We start from the raw sequence: 13,689 nt of genomic DNA on the forward strand, positions 1-13,689 counted from the left end.
TCGTCATAAGCGACTATCTAAACTAGAAATTTCATCAATTCACTAAAATAGGACATTACAAAGCCTTCACGCATGCTACATGTGCTGTCCTCCAATAAAACGAGTTCACTTTGGTCGAATCATCAAAATGCAATGATAAAACTTTTTATTGAATGTTTGCGAGATGGTAGTTCAATATTACCACATTTGCGCTTTGGAGCCTACGGCATACAAGTATCTCGTATGTCATGATAAAAGCTCGTACATGCTTGTACAAACACATAAAATTGCTAATTCAAGCTAGCTTGGTATGCAAGTTGTTTTGTGGTAAACTGGTCATACATACATACATAACTTAAACTTGACCAAGAAACGGTGTAATTTTAACTACTGTACTAATTATTACTATAATGCATTGCACATGACATACCTATAATATATCTATCATCGACGATAAAATAGTGACTTGTTTTCCATTACAACTGCCAATTACAATAGCAAGAAATAATTAGCTCATCACGATGAGCTAATTGCTACTTGAAATCAGCACCAATAGATATTGTAGTGCTCGCTTTTGTTTCATTCTCCGTACCCACAATGCATGGATGTTCGCGCAAATGACTTTCAATTTCATTTCTCGGATAATTTAATGGGATGAAGCGCTTAATAAAATGTCTCTAATGAAGCTAATTGGATCATAGAAAGTTACTTAACGGTTATTGTCAATTGCGGAAAAGATAACATAATATTTATCTTAGGTGCCATGACGCAAAGAAGAAACGACATTGCACAAGCAACTAAGCTAAAAGAAGATATGCCTGCTTGCCATGGGCCAAATGTAATAAAATAGGTCAATACCATAAATGTAAATATACACATATTAATACAACATGCAACGCACAAGTATTTAGCATCTGCAAAATTATCTGGACAATGGCGCCCTTTTATAGCTAAACCTAAATAAATAACGTTTAATATTCCAATATAACTTAAGCTAACAATAGGGCCAACAAGACTTTGAAAATGGCACATTTCATAAATTTTATAATTGAAATCTATCCTCATATATGTCGCAATAGGAGATAAAATTAACCATAACAGGACGATAACTATTTGAATGCAGAGTAAAAGAATAACTAGCAATGGTTGTCCTTTAGTTTTAAAGTGCTCACTATAGCGACAAGATGCCATGACTTCTGAAAATAAAGCTACAACAGCACTTGTCATTGATAAACCAATCGCTGTTAACAAAGTTGCTGAGGTTGTATACGTGACAATGGTTACCATACAGAATTGACGGTTACGTGGTAGTAAGAATACATAGGATGATGCCAGCATATATAATAATACAATATAGCTCATATGAATTAAAATGGAGTTTGATGAAAATATTACTTGATGATGCCTATGTAAGATAGTAATGATCCAAAATGATATTACTATAGAGCCACATATAGCTAATATAACCATCAACGTTATTGATAGCAAGCCTCCTATATCGATCGTTACTGGAACTGCCTTCACACATGAAGTATGATTACTATTCGGAAGATAACCATATGGGCACACATGACATTGCTCTGCGTTAGTTCTATTCGATATTGAACTAATATAGCAAGATATGCACTTCCAACAGCATTTATCATTCGAAAAACTATCACGATATGTTCCTGGTGGACAGTCACTTGAACAAGCAGAAATCGGAACACCTGAATGTAAACGAGCCTTATTCCACACTATTACGCTGTCGTTTATAATGGCTTGACCGGTTGTAAGCCATGCTCCGATTGTTTTTGAAACAACATTCTTACCATTAGGTTGTAAGTTAACAATATTGTAGCGAATATGAACTGGATCGCCATTCTGGTTAAAGGAGAAATTTTCTCTAGATGCATCTACAAACGATACATTAAATAGATATGCAACTAATTTCTTAGTATCAAATTTCTCTTCAGGCAAAGATTGGCAGTGGTCGCGATTACATTTCAGCATATCATGTAAGGCGTGAGCTACTGCATATATTGCATTAAATATGAAAGCTGATGTTATCGTCTGCGAATTAGTAATTTTACTGCTATCATTCCAGGCCGATACTGGAATACATGCATTCACTGGTATATCGCCTTTAGCTACATTGGATCGAAAGTAAGTTTGAAACCAAGGATTTCCGGAATTGTTACATGCTGTTAAACTTTTAATATAAGACTCAAATTGGTATTGTTTGCTTGAACCCAATGTAAGTCCAATAGTACCACCGATAATATCAGAATCAATTTCCGAGATTATAGACGATGATTGACTCCATGATATTGGCGCAATATAAGTAATACCGGTAAAATTGGCTATAGTCGCTTGAATAAAATATTCATGAGCCATTTTAGCATTGCTCGCTATGAATACAACCGTCACTTTTAATGCTCTTAGTTCTTTAATTATACTTTGAAGTTGGCTTGCAGTTGGACGCTTTGGAAAAAGTATCACTTTTGAAATACATACATTCTTTTCCTTGGCAGATCTTTGAAACTCTTCCACTAAACTATTACCATAATCATCATCCTCCCACAAAACCGCGGTGTAATTCCAACCAAAGTAATGGATAACAGCGGTCACTGCACGGCCCTGAAAACTGTTAGATGGTACTGTTCTAAAAAATGTGGTAAATTCGGTCTTATCACTTAGAAGGGAACTTGTTGCCAAAGGACTCACTACAGGAACATGTAAATTCGACAGCAATGTACCAACAATAAACGCTTCAGAACTATACAGTGGACCAATAACAGAGATAATTTTATCACGATTAACGTTATTATTGCCTTGGCTATCTGTTTTTATCTCCGTACTACTGTCGGTACCATTGCCGCATACATCACTAGTACAATTTTGGTACGAATCACTCGATGATGGAGTATCTGCAGTATTACAGTTAGATGATCTTTCACTTCGATCGTCGTAAAAATAATTAATTGATTGGCGTAGAGCTACAGTACGACTAACGCAAGTATCACGAATTTCATATCCAAGAGTAATATTTGGTAATATCGCTGGATTCTGATTAATAGAATGAATCGCATAAATCATAGATTGTACTCTCATAATATTAGTTATATCTAAATTTTTACATTTCTCTGTCGCAGCATCATAGCTATTATGAATTGGCACCAGACCACCCAAAGATAAATCGCCATTCAACTTACCTACTGTGGTATAAGGATCTGAAAGAATTGTTGCTGATCCATAAGTAGTAAGAAAAGTAATGATACCGATAAAGCAATTGATCATCATATTGGGTTACACGCTAAGATGGAAGCATAAATTAAGATGATTAATCTCTTAAAACGATCGCTTGATTCTAGTATTGGTTGTTTTTGGACAATTTTCCTGCAGGAAATATCTGTCTTTCTAATATAAATAGTTAAACTACCAACTGAATAGGCAAGCTATATGAACATGTTACTATACTAACATGAAATGTTAGGGGACTTAAAAAGCGTAAATATCTTATTAATATTCACAAAGTATTTAACTATGTATTAAAAGATCTGAAATATTTATGTAATACTACTAAATAGGTATCTTGTAAAGCAGAAAACAAAAACGCAACAGTCTGCTAAAACAGTTGGTTTATTTAATTTAATTTTCATTCCTGACAATAATATTCTTCTCCGTTTACGTCATCAATTATGAAGAAAATATTTTGCAATATGGTTTCAGACAAATCAATTTTACTTGTAAATCTTCGTGTATTTAGATTTTCGTAAAAATAAAACTTATCTTAATCGAATAATAATATTATCGCCCCATTTTATTGTACTTCAATTCAAAGAAATTGGTTTACCTTTTATAAAATATTACAAGAAAACATTTACAAAGCTAAAGTTTTTATTTCTTGTAATTACACCTCAATTCTTAGTTACATGATATCAAGAATTTATAACGGAAGTAAACCTTAAAGTTAAGATGGAATAATGAATATAATATTTCTTACCTCTTAAAATAATCATGATCATTGGGCATTATATAATATTGATATGATTAATTTTTAATAAAATAGAATGAATTTTTGTCATGACTTTTATTGAAAAACTTGAATTATGACAACATTTCTGATACCTTGCGGCTAGGTATTAAATTATGACACTTCCATATCCTTAAATCATAACTCATAATATTATTATTGTGCAACAATTGACGCTTTTTTGAGCTAAGCGCCGATGAAGATCACTACAACATTTCCATACGTAATTTAGCATTGTTAACCCTAGTAATACTATAAGTTCTACAACGATGACCTGTCGAACCAGTTAGTTTTACCGATAAATTAAGCAGTTTGATAGATTAATTCTATTTTATAGCAGATTTAAAACTATAAACATAACAGTACCAATCGCTAACACTTTATAAAACCTAATTTGATATTTTATCGATATTATTAAACTAACCGATTACACTTGGCTAGTTATCGCTTAAAACCATACTATTTAATAGCCTCCCGCGGATAGGTAAATTGAGAAGGATTCGAATATCGTTTGTACAACTTTATAGCATGTATATATTCAGATTATATCAAGCCATCGCCATCATCTTAAGCAATCATTTTATGCATTATATAACTATAGTACATACAAGAATATGCGTTAAGAGCTATAGTGTAGCACTATAAGGGTAATTTGTCCTTGACCACGTCTGTAAAATTTAAATTATCATCATATTTTCAAATGGTAAATCCATTTATTAAAAATATACGTTGCAAAATTACAATTAATAAGCAAAGATGCAACAGCCAATATGTAAAATAGTTAATTATAATTATGATTGCTAATAGATACGATGTAATAAAATAGCAAAGCTAAGCTCTTTCACGAATATGGACACTAACTTACTTGAATTCCGATCGTGATTATTAAGATGAGATGTTAACAATGAAATAAATATGATGATTCGGTTGGCACAATATCAGTATAGCATGAAAATATTTATTATCGATAGAATATTATCTAGCTGATAGAATGGAAGGCATTAAATAAAAATAATTAATTATAAGAGTATTTATTGCAAATAAATATCCATGATAACGTACACTTTTATGCCATACCGGGTATAAACCGGTATGATAATCTAACCTCCCTACTATAATAGCCTGGCATTTTATTACCGAATTATTAAATCTGAAATGAGTCATAAAGTGAATAACCATAGCATAAACTGTCGGTGTCCCATGGTGTAGCTTCAGTAATACTCTATCTTAACTATTACATAGATTATGAGATCGGAACTTTCTTCCAGATGGTTATATAATTTCCCAATAATGGATTCGATAACGCAATGCTATTACCGTTGGCTATCTTTTTGTTATCGATAAGATTAACGCAAGCCAGCAAATCGAACCTAAAACATCCAATGCCAACATATAAGTTATAAAAAATAACACCTATTGATGATTACAATGGTTTTAACTTCTTGCTACATACACAAAGCGAATATCAACTATTTAAACTGTACGCTTGTTATCAGAAGAGATCTTCACCGAAGCAGACAATTTTATTTATTATCTTCGTTCTTAATCGGTATACTTACTCATCTTTCATGCTATCCATTAACTGTTCAGAATTTACGTCTGAAATATTGATAACCACAATTCCATCATCCTTTACTATTTCGTTCAATCGAATCAACCAGCCTATACAGTACGACAAAATTAATTGTATTTTAGCGTTAAAAGGTCCATCTGTTACCCCTACATTCTGATTTTATTCTCACTAAATCATACAGCCATTAATATGACAAAATCAATTTTATCTAATTTACTATCTATAATTTTATTCTAATAGCGTGCCGCATTGATAAGCATTTGTATAAATCGCAAGGAAAAATATGCTTTTACGTACATAAACATACGACAGTACTTTGTTATAATAAAATACTTGAAAAATTTAAAAAAACTTAAACTAATAGTTATGCATTTCTAAAGACAACAAATATAAAAAGCTACAATAATAAGTATGTGTTTGTCAGAGTTCGTAAAATATTCTAGATTTAAATGTAATTTCTTACTTTTTCTGTTGTTTACTCGATCCAAACAGGTTAAAAGAACAAGGTCGTGATTCCCAACTTCGTTAGGTAGCCAACTTAACTTTAAAATTGAATTGCAAAGATTACTGTTTAGTATAGATGATAAAGAAGATATTGACTATAAATCTATGTTCCATATAATCTATAATTAACATGTGATTAATTTATAACGGTATGATCTCAGTAATAAATTTCAGTAAAATTCAGTATTTTCTAAGGGTGTGAAAAATCTATGTCTTCGATACTGAGTTTGGCTATATCGAAGTAATTTGTAAAATGGCTGGTATCGAACATAGTAAAGCACGGTATATGCTATGACGTCGTAATTAATTGAATTAGTGCCGACAAATACAGGTGTCAAAATGAATAAATCTCAAATCATTATGTCTATCTATATTACTCCTTCTATTAAAAGTTTCGAGTAGTGATTCAATTCTTAATTATTAAATAGTTATGACTAAAAAGATACACTATTATAATAGAGAACGCAATGTTTCTTTATTGAAATCAAAAAAGAATGGTACTAATTGCTTAACGTAAAAAACAGCTACCACATAAAGACCTATTAAATTAAATCTAGACAGTATTAGTCAGCTTAATAACCTAATTCTACCTGCTTAAATGCTACTCGATCAAGGTTAATATTCGAGTCTATGCTAATTGTCAGTGAGTCATTTAAGCCTGCAAAATCAAAATTTGCCGATCCTTTCTTTGCAATATTCAGACAAGCACTGATAAATTTTCCACAATAGTCAAGCCCCAAGACCTATCAAGAACATACAGTTTAAAAATAAATGAATTATTAAACACTAACTGTCTTGCAAGTTTAATTGGTTTCGTTTCAACGATACCAATTTTGTATTTACCTTTCGATATATTGTACTTAATTCAAAAGCTAGCCTTCCAGTGCCACAACCAATTACTAATGCAGAATCTGTAGCTATGCCATACGTTTTAGGTATGAGCAACATCTTTTCAACTAATATCTCGGTCATTACACCGTAAAGACTGTGAATGTTCTATACAAAAGAAGAGTTATATAAGGGGGTTTATAGGATTGAATTGTATTACAGTGAAATTAAATAGTGCAATATGATATCAGTCCTATAACTCTAATATATGTTCTCTTACATCAGTATCGGAATATTGAAACCGAAGCATATCATATAACATTTGATCGGTTTCGAACTTAAATTGAACATTAGAGCTAATTTGCCCGCAAATTTCAATACGGTTGTCAGAGTAGTATTTGGTATATTCCTCTAGAAATTATCGATATAAGATATTGTCATGATATTTTGAATTTGCATTATCAACCATTGCAGCAGCTATCAAGATAAATTTTGAAGAATCACTACTTAATTATATTACCATTTTCATGAAATGCTTTACTTCTATATCGCCCACATATGCCTCTACAATTTATAAATATCCTACGGGCAATTTATGATAACTATTCAACTACTGTATAATATAATAAAGTACTGTTATTCTGTTCATATTATTATTATGAATATTTGCAGCTATAAAATAAATAGCATAAGTAGACCGATATATTACCGTGGCATTGCTGGCTAATCTCTGTATCAAGTAATACAATAGGAGGGAGCGTTCGAGGATTGCTTTTTACTACTCGGAACCCGGCATGTTGAAAGAAATGTCTCCTAAAAGCTAGTCGAAAAAATTGAGAGGCCGATTCACCAGTAGTTGCCCAAGAACCGAACTGCAATGTTCAAAAAATAATATTATTACAAGTATTCTACGTAATATAAGTGTATAAAAATTAGTAGGAAAAGGCTGTAAACTAACCATCATTAAGTTATGCCTTCCATCAAACGCGTTGCTTGAGAAATCATCATAATACGGATGAGTACGAAATCCAGGAAGCCCGTTATAATGATCTTCCGTCCATTCCCATACGTTACCCATAATATCGTAAAATCCGGTCACAGTTGGAGGATATAAATTAACTGGCTACAAGGGCAGAGTAGAAGTGGCAGTCATAAACGTAATCAAATATCGGTATTGCTTATCTGATTATAGCAGCAAATATCTATATTGCGTACCGTTGAACTGCAATACTGAAAATTTAAATTCCAATCTGGGACTTTATCGAAGGCTACATCACAAGCTACGGAGGGATTTGGAGGTAACTAAAATTAAATACTATGCATTTAATCGCATGATAATATAAATTGTGATGCTGTAAATAGTCATGAAATAAAAATGAAATGTAAAGATGCGTAATAAAGCAATTTTGAATTCATCTACCCAGATGTTTTAAAGCTGAAGGTTTTACATCTATTAAAATAGCTACAGTTATATAAGCGATCGACTTTTAGATTTCAGAGAGTGCCTTAGTACTCATGCATCACATTATCATAATAATCAGTATTGTTAAAGGACTGCCTAATAGATTACGTCTGCTATGTGCATAGTAAAATCAATGGTCCTAAGAATTCATCACGTACATTTTGATCTAGCATTCTATGATATTCAGCTTCACTTGGTAGTCGATAGTCTTTACCTAACCAGGTACAATATGCTTTTGCTTCGTGATAGTTGACTTCAACAGGCCATTCCATCGGCATAGTAATGACATCAAAAGTCGTACGATATCTTTAAAAAGATAGAAATGATTGTGATTACTATGCTCTTAATTTAATAGCCTTTATAGAGATTAATAAATTGCACATGATTACGCTAGCGCAGCTATATCATAATGATAAATATTCATCTTATATCGGGTAACTAAATTCTATGGTAGATGCATATAGAACACTTCTACTGCATTTGACAAAATTGCTAACGCACATATCTAATATAAATGCCAAAATTCGTTGCCACATCAGTAGCTAAAGAACGAGGCATCATAGATATTTAAAATTTTATATACTTGAATTTGGATGTCAGGTCTTCTTGATTATGATAATTGAAATCATTATCGAAAAAACGTGGCTGACAATGGGAATATTCACTAAGATTTCCACCACAACCCAATTTGCAGCCTAATTTATTAATTGAAGTTAGTATAATAAAAGATTTTAGTTTTCACTGATATTAATAAAATTTAAGACTGTTACTACGATCGGACAAGATTATAACGAAGCATCACCGGTTAAATGTAGATTTTTATACTCTTTTATACGTGTCGTATGTTTAAGGTTACCTTTATCACAAATCCAAAAGACTGGATGATGTGCCTTGCGAAATATTTTCCAATTCCACCCTAATTAGGTTACATTTCAATATATATTTATCTCAATATGATTGTAGACAATGCATATAATTTACCTCTTTTGAAACTGATTTAAATATTATTACTTATATTTCATTCAATACCGTATCGAGAATACGACTATACCTTCGTTCGACCAAAATTCTCTCCTTTCGTATCCGCCGTCCTTAACAAACTTCAAGTATTCGCCGTTGGTAATTGGATATTTAGTGGCTTGAAAAGGTGAAACACTAATAGCATAATTTACAAGCAATAAAGTCATTCCATGTACGAGTATGCTAATCGAATGAACAATCAGATAGTCGATAGAATACTTTAGACGATATTATATTGTATGGAAAAAATATCTTAATTGTAATTTCTATATTTTACTAGTGAAGATATTTATCTATCTTTAGCTTTAATCTACTCAAGTAAACAATACAGTCTAGTGATTAGCATTAGCAAATGATAGTTAGTTACCAGAACTTTTTGCTATGGCATTTTTTTACTAATGATCCAATTCTATAGATATCCACACTTACTGAGATACCAGTTCACCATATTCATTATCCCAGCCGAATGATGGGAACGCATCTGGCCTTCCAAGTCTAACATCTTTCTGGTCGACGGCAATAAGATTATTATCACCAGCGTTTTCTATTTTCATTTGAAAGGACATAACGCAATTATATAACATGAAACCAATATCACGATACAAGTTGTATTTAGAAAGGCTTGATATAGTAAATTAAATTTGAATTTAAATCATCGTAGTTGCTGACCATTCGCTTGGTAAGATGCATAGTGCCAATCATTCGGTTTAGCAAGCATATCTACTGGCAATTGACGGAAAAGCACAGAAGAAGTCTCAAAATGCAACCTAAAAAATAACATCAAAGTGCAGAAATCTGTTTCAGACTAAATTATTGAAAGATACTTAGACTGCGTCTTTGTATATTTCGGTGCATTATCAAGCTATAATTTTCTTATAATGTACACATTTTCTTACGTAACAAGGAGGAATGTAGTAGATATATTTCGATAATACATAATACTTGAGTTGATAATTACAGTAAGGATAAAGATGAATGATTTTTGTCAAAATGAAATTATTGTAAATTATCCTACCTTTCATGTTCAATGGATAAAAAGAGTGCCCACTTTGATAGATTGTTGTATTCAAGCCAAGACATAGTTAGAATAAGGAGTATCGAAATGTTAAGACGAACTGACAGATAGATACCCTACATCGGGTTCTATCGATAAAAAATTAACAGAAAGGATAATTTATGGTGTTATGTATGAGGACTTTATTGAATAATTCGATACTCGCTACTAGGTGCATCGCTATAATGTATATCTAATGCAATAAGTTTATAACTGGAATTCTGCTAGTTTAACAAATCAATTTTAATCCATATAACACGGCATAATATTCTGATATGTAAATTCGAAACGTAAGCACTAGACTGACAATTTCCTTTTGCATAACCCATTTTAATTGAAACTGCGACGAAATTTTATCATAAGACGTTATAATAGCAGCACTAAATCACTATCTTGAATTGAAGGCAATAGAATTACAAACTGTATGATAGTAAAATTTCTTGTACTGACAGAGTACTGTAGTTAATTTTGTAACACTATTAGTATTTGAGAAGTATTATCTTGCTCAATTCTTTTTGATAATCGCTATAACATAGCTATAGTAAAATGTCGTATGATGATATCGAAAATATCTTTATACGGGTACTAGGTTTTTAAGGTGCCTTGGCAATGCTCTATGGCTAGTCTTAATACTCAGTTTGAAGAAAGAATTTAGCTAGTTATTTACAAAGCTCCTATACTTTAACTGTAGATTTTATACATTTATAGTTCTTGCTTTAAAGAAATCATCATTGGTTCAATAGACTTGCGACCTTTTAAATCGTATAGTGGTAAAGGTTACTACTGTATATCGTAAACAGAAAATTTTAAATGAAGAAATATTTTTACATAACATTATTACTCTTACCCATGGGCTATCTTCAGTTATTGGCAGCACTAGAGGTGTTTTTCGAATAACTTCGCGAATTAGCTTTCTAAGTTGGAGACGATATGCATAAACTTCTTCAACTGTTGGCCATTGAAATTTACCGCCGAAGCGATAGCTTTCCTTGATAATAAGTTAAAAGATGAGTTATTTTAAAGTAACACATTAATAAAGGAATTTTTCTTAGAGAATGCTGCACTGTAATAGGATTAGACGTATATTAACAAAATCAGCCAACCAACCAGAGTAACCGTTAAATATTTTAATCAATATTAGAGAAATTTCTATTCAAGACTACATTTTTGGTTGAAGTGTTTAAAAATATCCTGCAGCCACGGAGTAAGTATACCGCAGTTAATATATTCTATTCATAAGCATTTTAGAAATTTTTATATTAGTGTTACACATAAAGTACCATACTCATGCTTGTAGGAAAAAATAAAATTATCGTATCTCGTTGGTTAAAGTTACTTTGTCGTGAACACGATATCAATGCATTAAAATTATTTGCTATGATATATTGATAAGTTTACTTTATACAGATCGTATATCATCATCATTTCAATCAGGAATAATTTACTCCAAGTAGAGATGACGAAGATCTACACCTGATACTGTATACGATTTAAGCATGAAAATTACTTAAACTCATATGAAATAAAGGTATCCTGATTTATGAGTAAAATTCTTCTTTAGTATAATTCTTTTATAAGAGATACTAAAGAAATAATGTCAGTACGAGATAGTAAAACAAAACAAGAAACTTTTGTTTTAAGAAGTATGTTTAAAAATTAAATTTCATGAGCGAGATAATCATCCACCAATAGCTTGGCAACTCTGACTTACTGTGTCATCCCAAGACATTTCATCGACACCAGTCTCCAATAAAGTTTCCAGATGTAAATCGATGCGGTCCTATTAGGATAACAGGTCATATGGAATGTTAGTAGTTAATAAAAAAGGAGAAAAATTTGGATTAGTAAAAAAATAAGAAAACAGAGGCTGCCACATACCTTGATTAATCCGGCCAGTTTGAGTTTGTTAACGTAAAGTGTCGCGGTATGGCCATAATAGAATATTAATGGTAATCTAAGATAATCAGGACTTTTGTAGAAAACAGAGGTATCTATAATTTTAAAACAAAATTTTTTAATTCGATTATAGATCACGCGAGGATATTCAGCCATAAAATTGGGTAACAATGTATGATCGATTAATGCACTTAATTATGTAAAGTATCATCGAATACTCAAAGAAGTTTTAAATGTTATTCAATTTTAAGGACCGAATTCAGTAAATATTTAAAGCTATTATAATTATTAGAATTCGACAAAAATGATCAAAATTTACCCTTCAGTGCCGTAAATAGGGTTTCGTATAACGAGTAAGAATTCTCGAAATATTCAAGGATATCCCTAAAGGATGAGAGGCATATACTTAATCGTTAGTATCAAATAAATTTGTTATATTTCAGCACCACGTACTATAATCGTTCAGACAAAAACATGCCAATGTAATTAAGTGCTCTCTAATTTACTGTTATATCTAACGTTTGATTAGTTTACGACAGATTTTATTCCGTAAACAAATATTGATTAGATTGAAAATATTTATTTACAATTTATTCCAAATTGTTTTTATTGAATTAATCTAATAAACAGGTACAAGAAGTAGAGTAATGATGGCATTCTGAGGAGAGCTAATTGCGGTTTAAAGATTCACCTTAACCTAAATTTAATTTGAAGTCTTAAGATTTCTGACCGAATGAATTCTGGTACCGATTTACGGTAAGTAGTTATAATTTTCTTACTATACTTTGATTAAAATGTGTGCTGTTTGAAGTAGAGCGTGATGTAAAACTTTGAAATAACCTTTGTGAATTATTTAACGACTAATGACGTAGCATGCATACTCATATGTATATGTACGCGCATAGTTAATAATCCAAAGCGTAGAGCTATGTTAAATCATTAGTTGAACTATTATCTTATTATCTTGATATTTTCATCATTTGTTAAGCGCGCATTATAAAGTTCTTTTCCCATAGTTTTTTTATATTTGAACTATACCTTTGGATGAAATAAATAGGCATTTGGTGCGAATAGAACTGTCGTACAGATTGTAGGAGAGGGCTTAACTTGTTTTATATTTAATTGAATGTGCCCTTTGGGTATAACTCGGTAAGCTATGATGACCATTTCGTACATATAAAGCGCTTAAAGTAAAGGCAAGTACATACAGTAATACTGTAATATCCCTTAGCCAGATCTCATTTAATTTAGTAATCATGATAAACATTACATTAATGCAGTAGCCTATTGACCACTCCCGCCATTCATTAATCATAAACGTCTGTCGCTCAAAGTATAACATAGCGCATAATAATAGT

General features: G+C 31.6%; 2 protein-coding genes across 2 annotated transcripts; both read right to left on the reverse strand.

Annotated features, from left to right (window-relative positions):
* Nucleotides 1-684: 684 nt before the first annotated feature.
* Nucleotides 685-3,261, reverse strand: TRIADDRAFT_58048 (uncharacterized protein; the record flags this gene model as incomplete). The annotated part of the gene is made up of 1 exon (XM_002114306.1): nt 685-3,261. One exon carries the CDS (start codon nt 3,259-3,261, stop codon nt 685-687), a length of 2,577 nt encoding a protein of 858 aa, XP_002114342.1.
* Nucleotides 3,262-5,237: 1,976 nt separating this feature from the next.
* Nucleotides 5,238-13,392, reverse strand: TRIADDRAFT_58049 (uncharacterized protein; the record flags this gene model as incomplete). Its single annotated transcript, XM_002114307.1, has 21 exons — nt 5,238-5,364; nt 5,554-5,656; nt 6,031-6,109; nt 6,662-6,814; nt 6,915-7,067; nt 7,180-7,310; nt 7,609-7,771; nt 7,858-8,022; nt 8,115-8,201; nt 8,520-8,667; nt 8,945-9,056; nt 9,218-9,277; nt 9,413-9,516; nt 9,811-9,925; nt 10,051-10,148; nt 10,397-10,512; nt 11,283-11,423; nt 12,147-12,215; nt 12,314-12,426; nt 12,651-12,715; nt 13,370-13,392. 21 exons carry the CDS (start codon nt 13,390-13,392, stop codon nt 5,238-5,240), a joined length of 2,325 nt encoding a protein of 774 aa, XP_002114343.1.
* Between the last annotated feature and the right edge of the window lie 297 nt (nt 13,393-13,689).

Source organism: Trichoplax adhaerens, genomic scaffold, assembly GCF_000150275.1.
Source record: "Trichoplax adhaerens TRIADscaffold_7 genomic scaffold, whole genome shotgun sequence".
Lineage (NCBI taxonomy): Eukaryota > Metazoa > Placozoa > Uniplacotomia > Trichoplacea > Trichoplacidae > Trichoplax > Trichoplax adhaerens.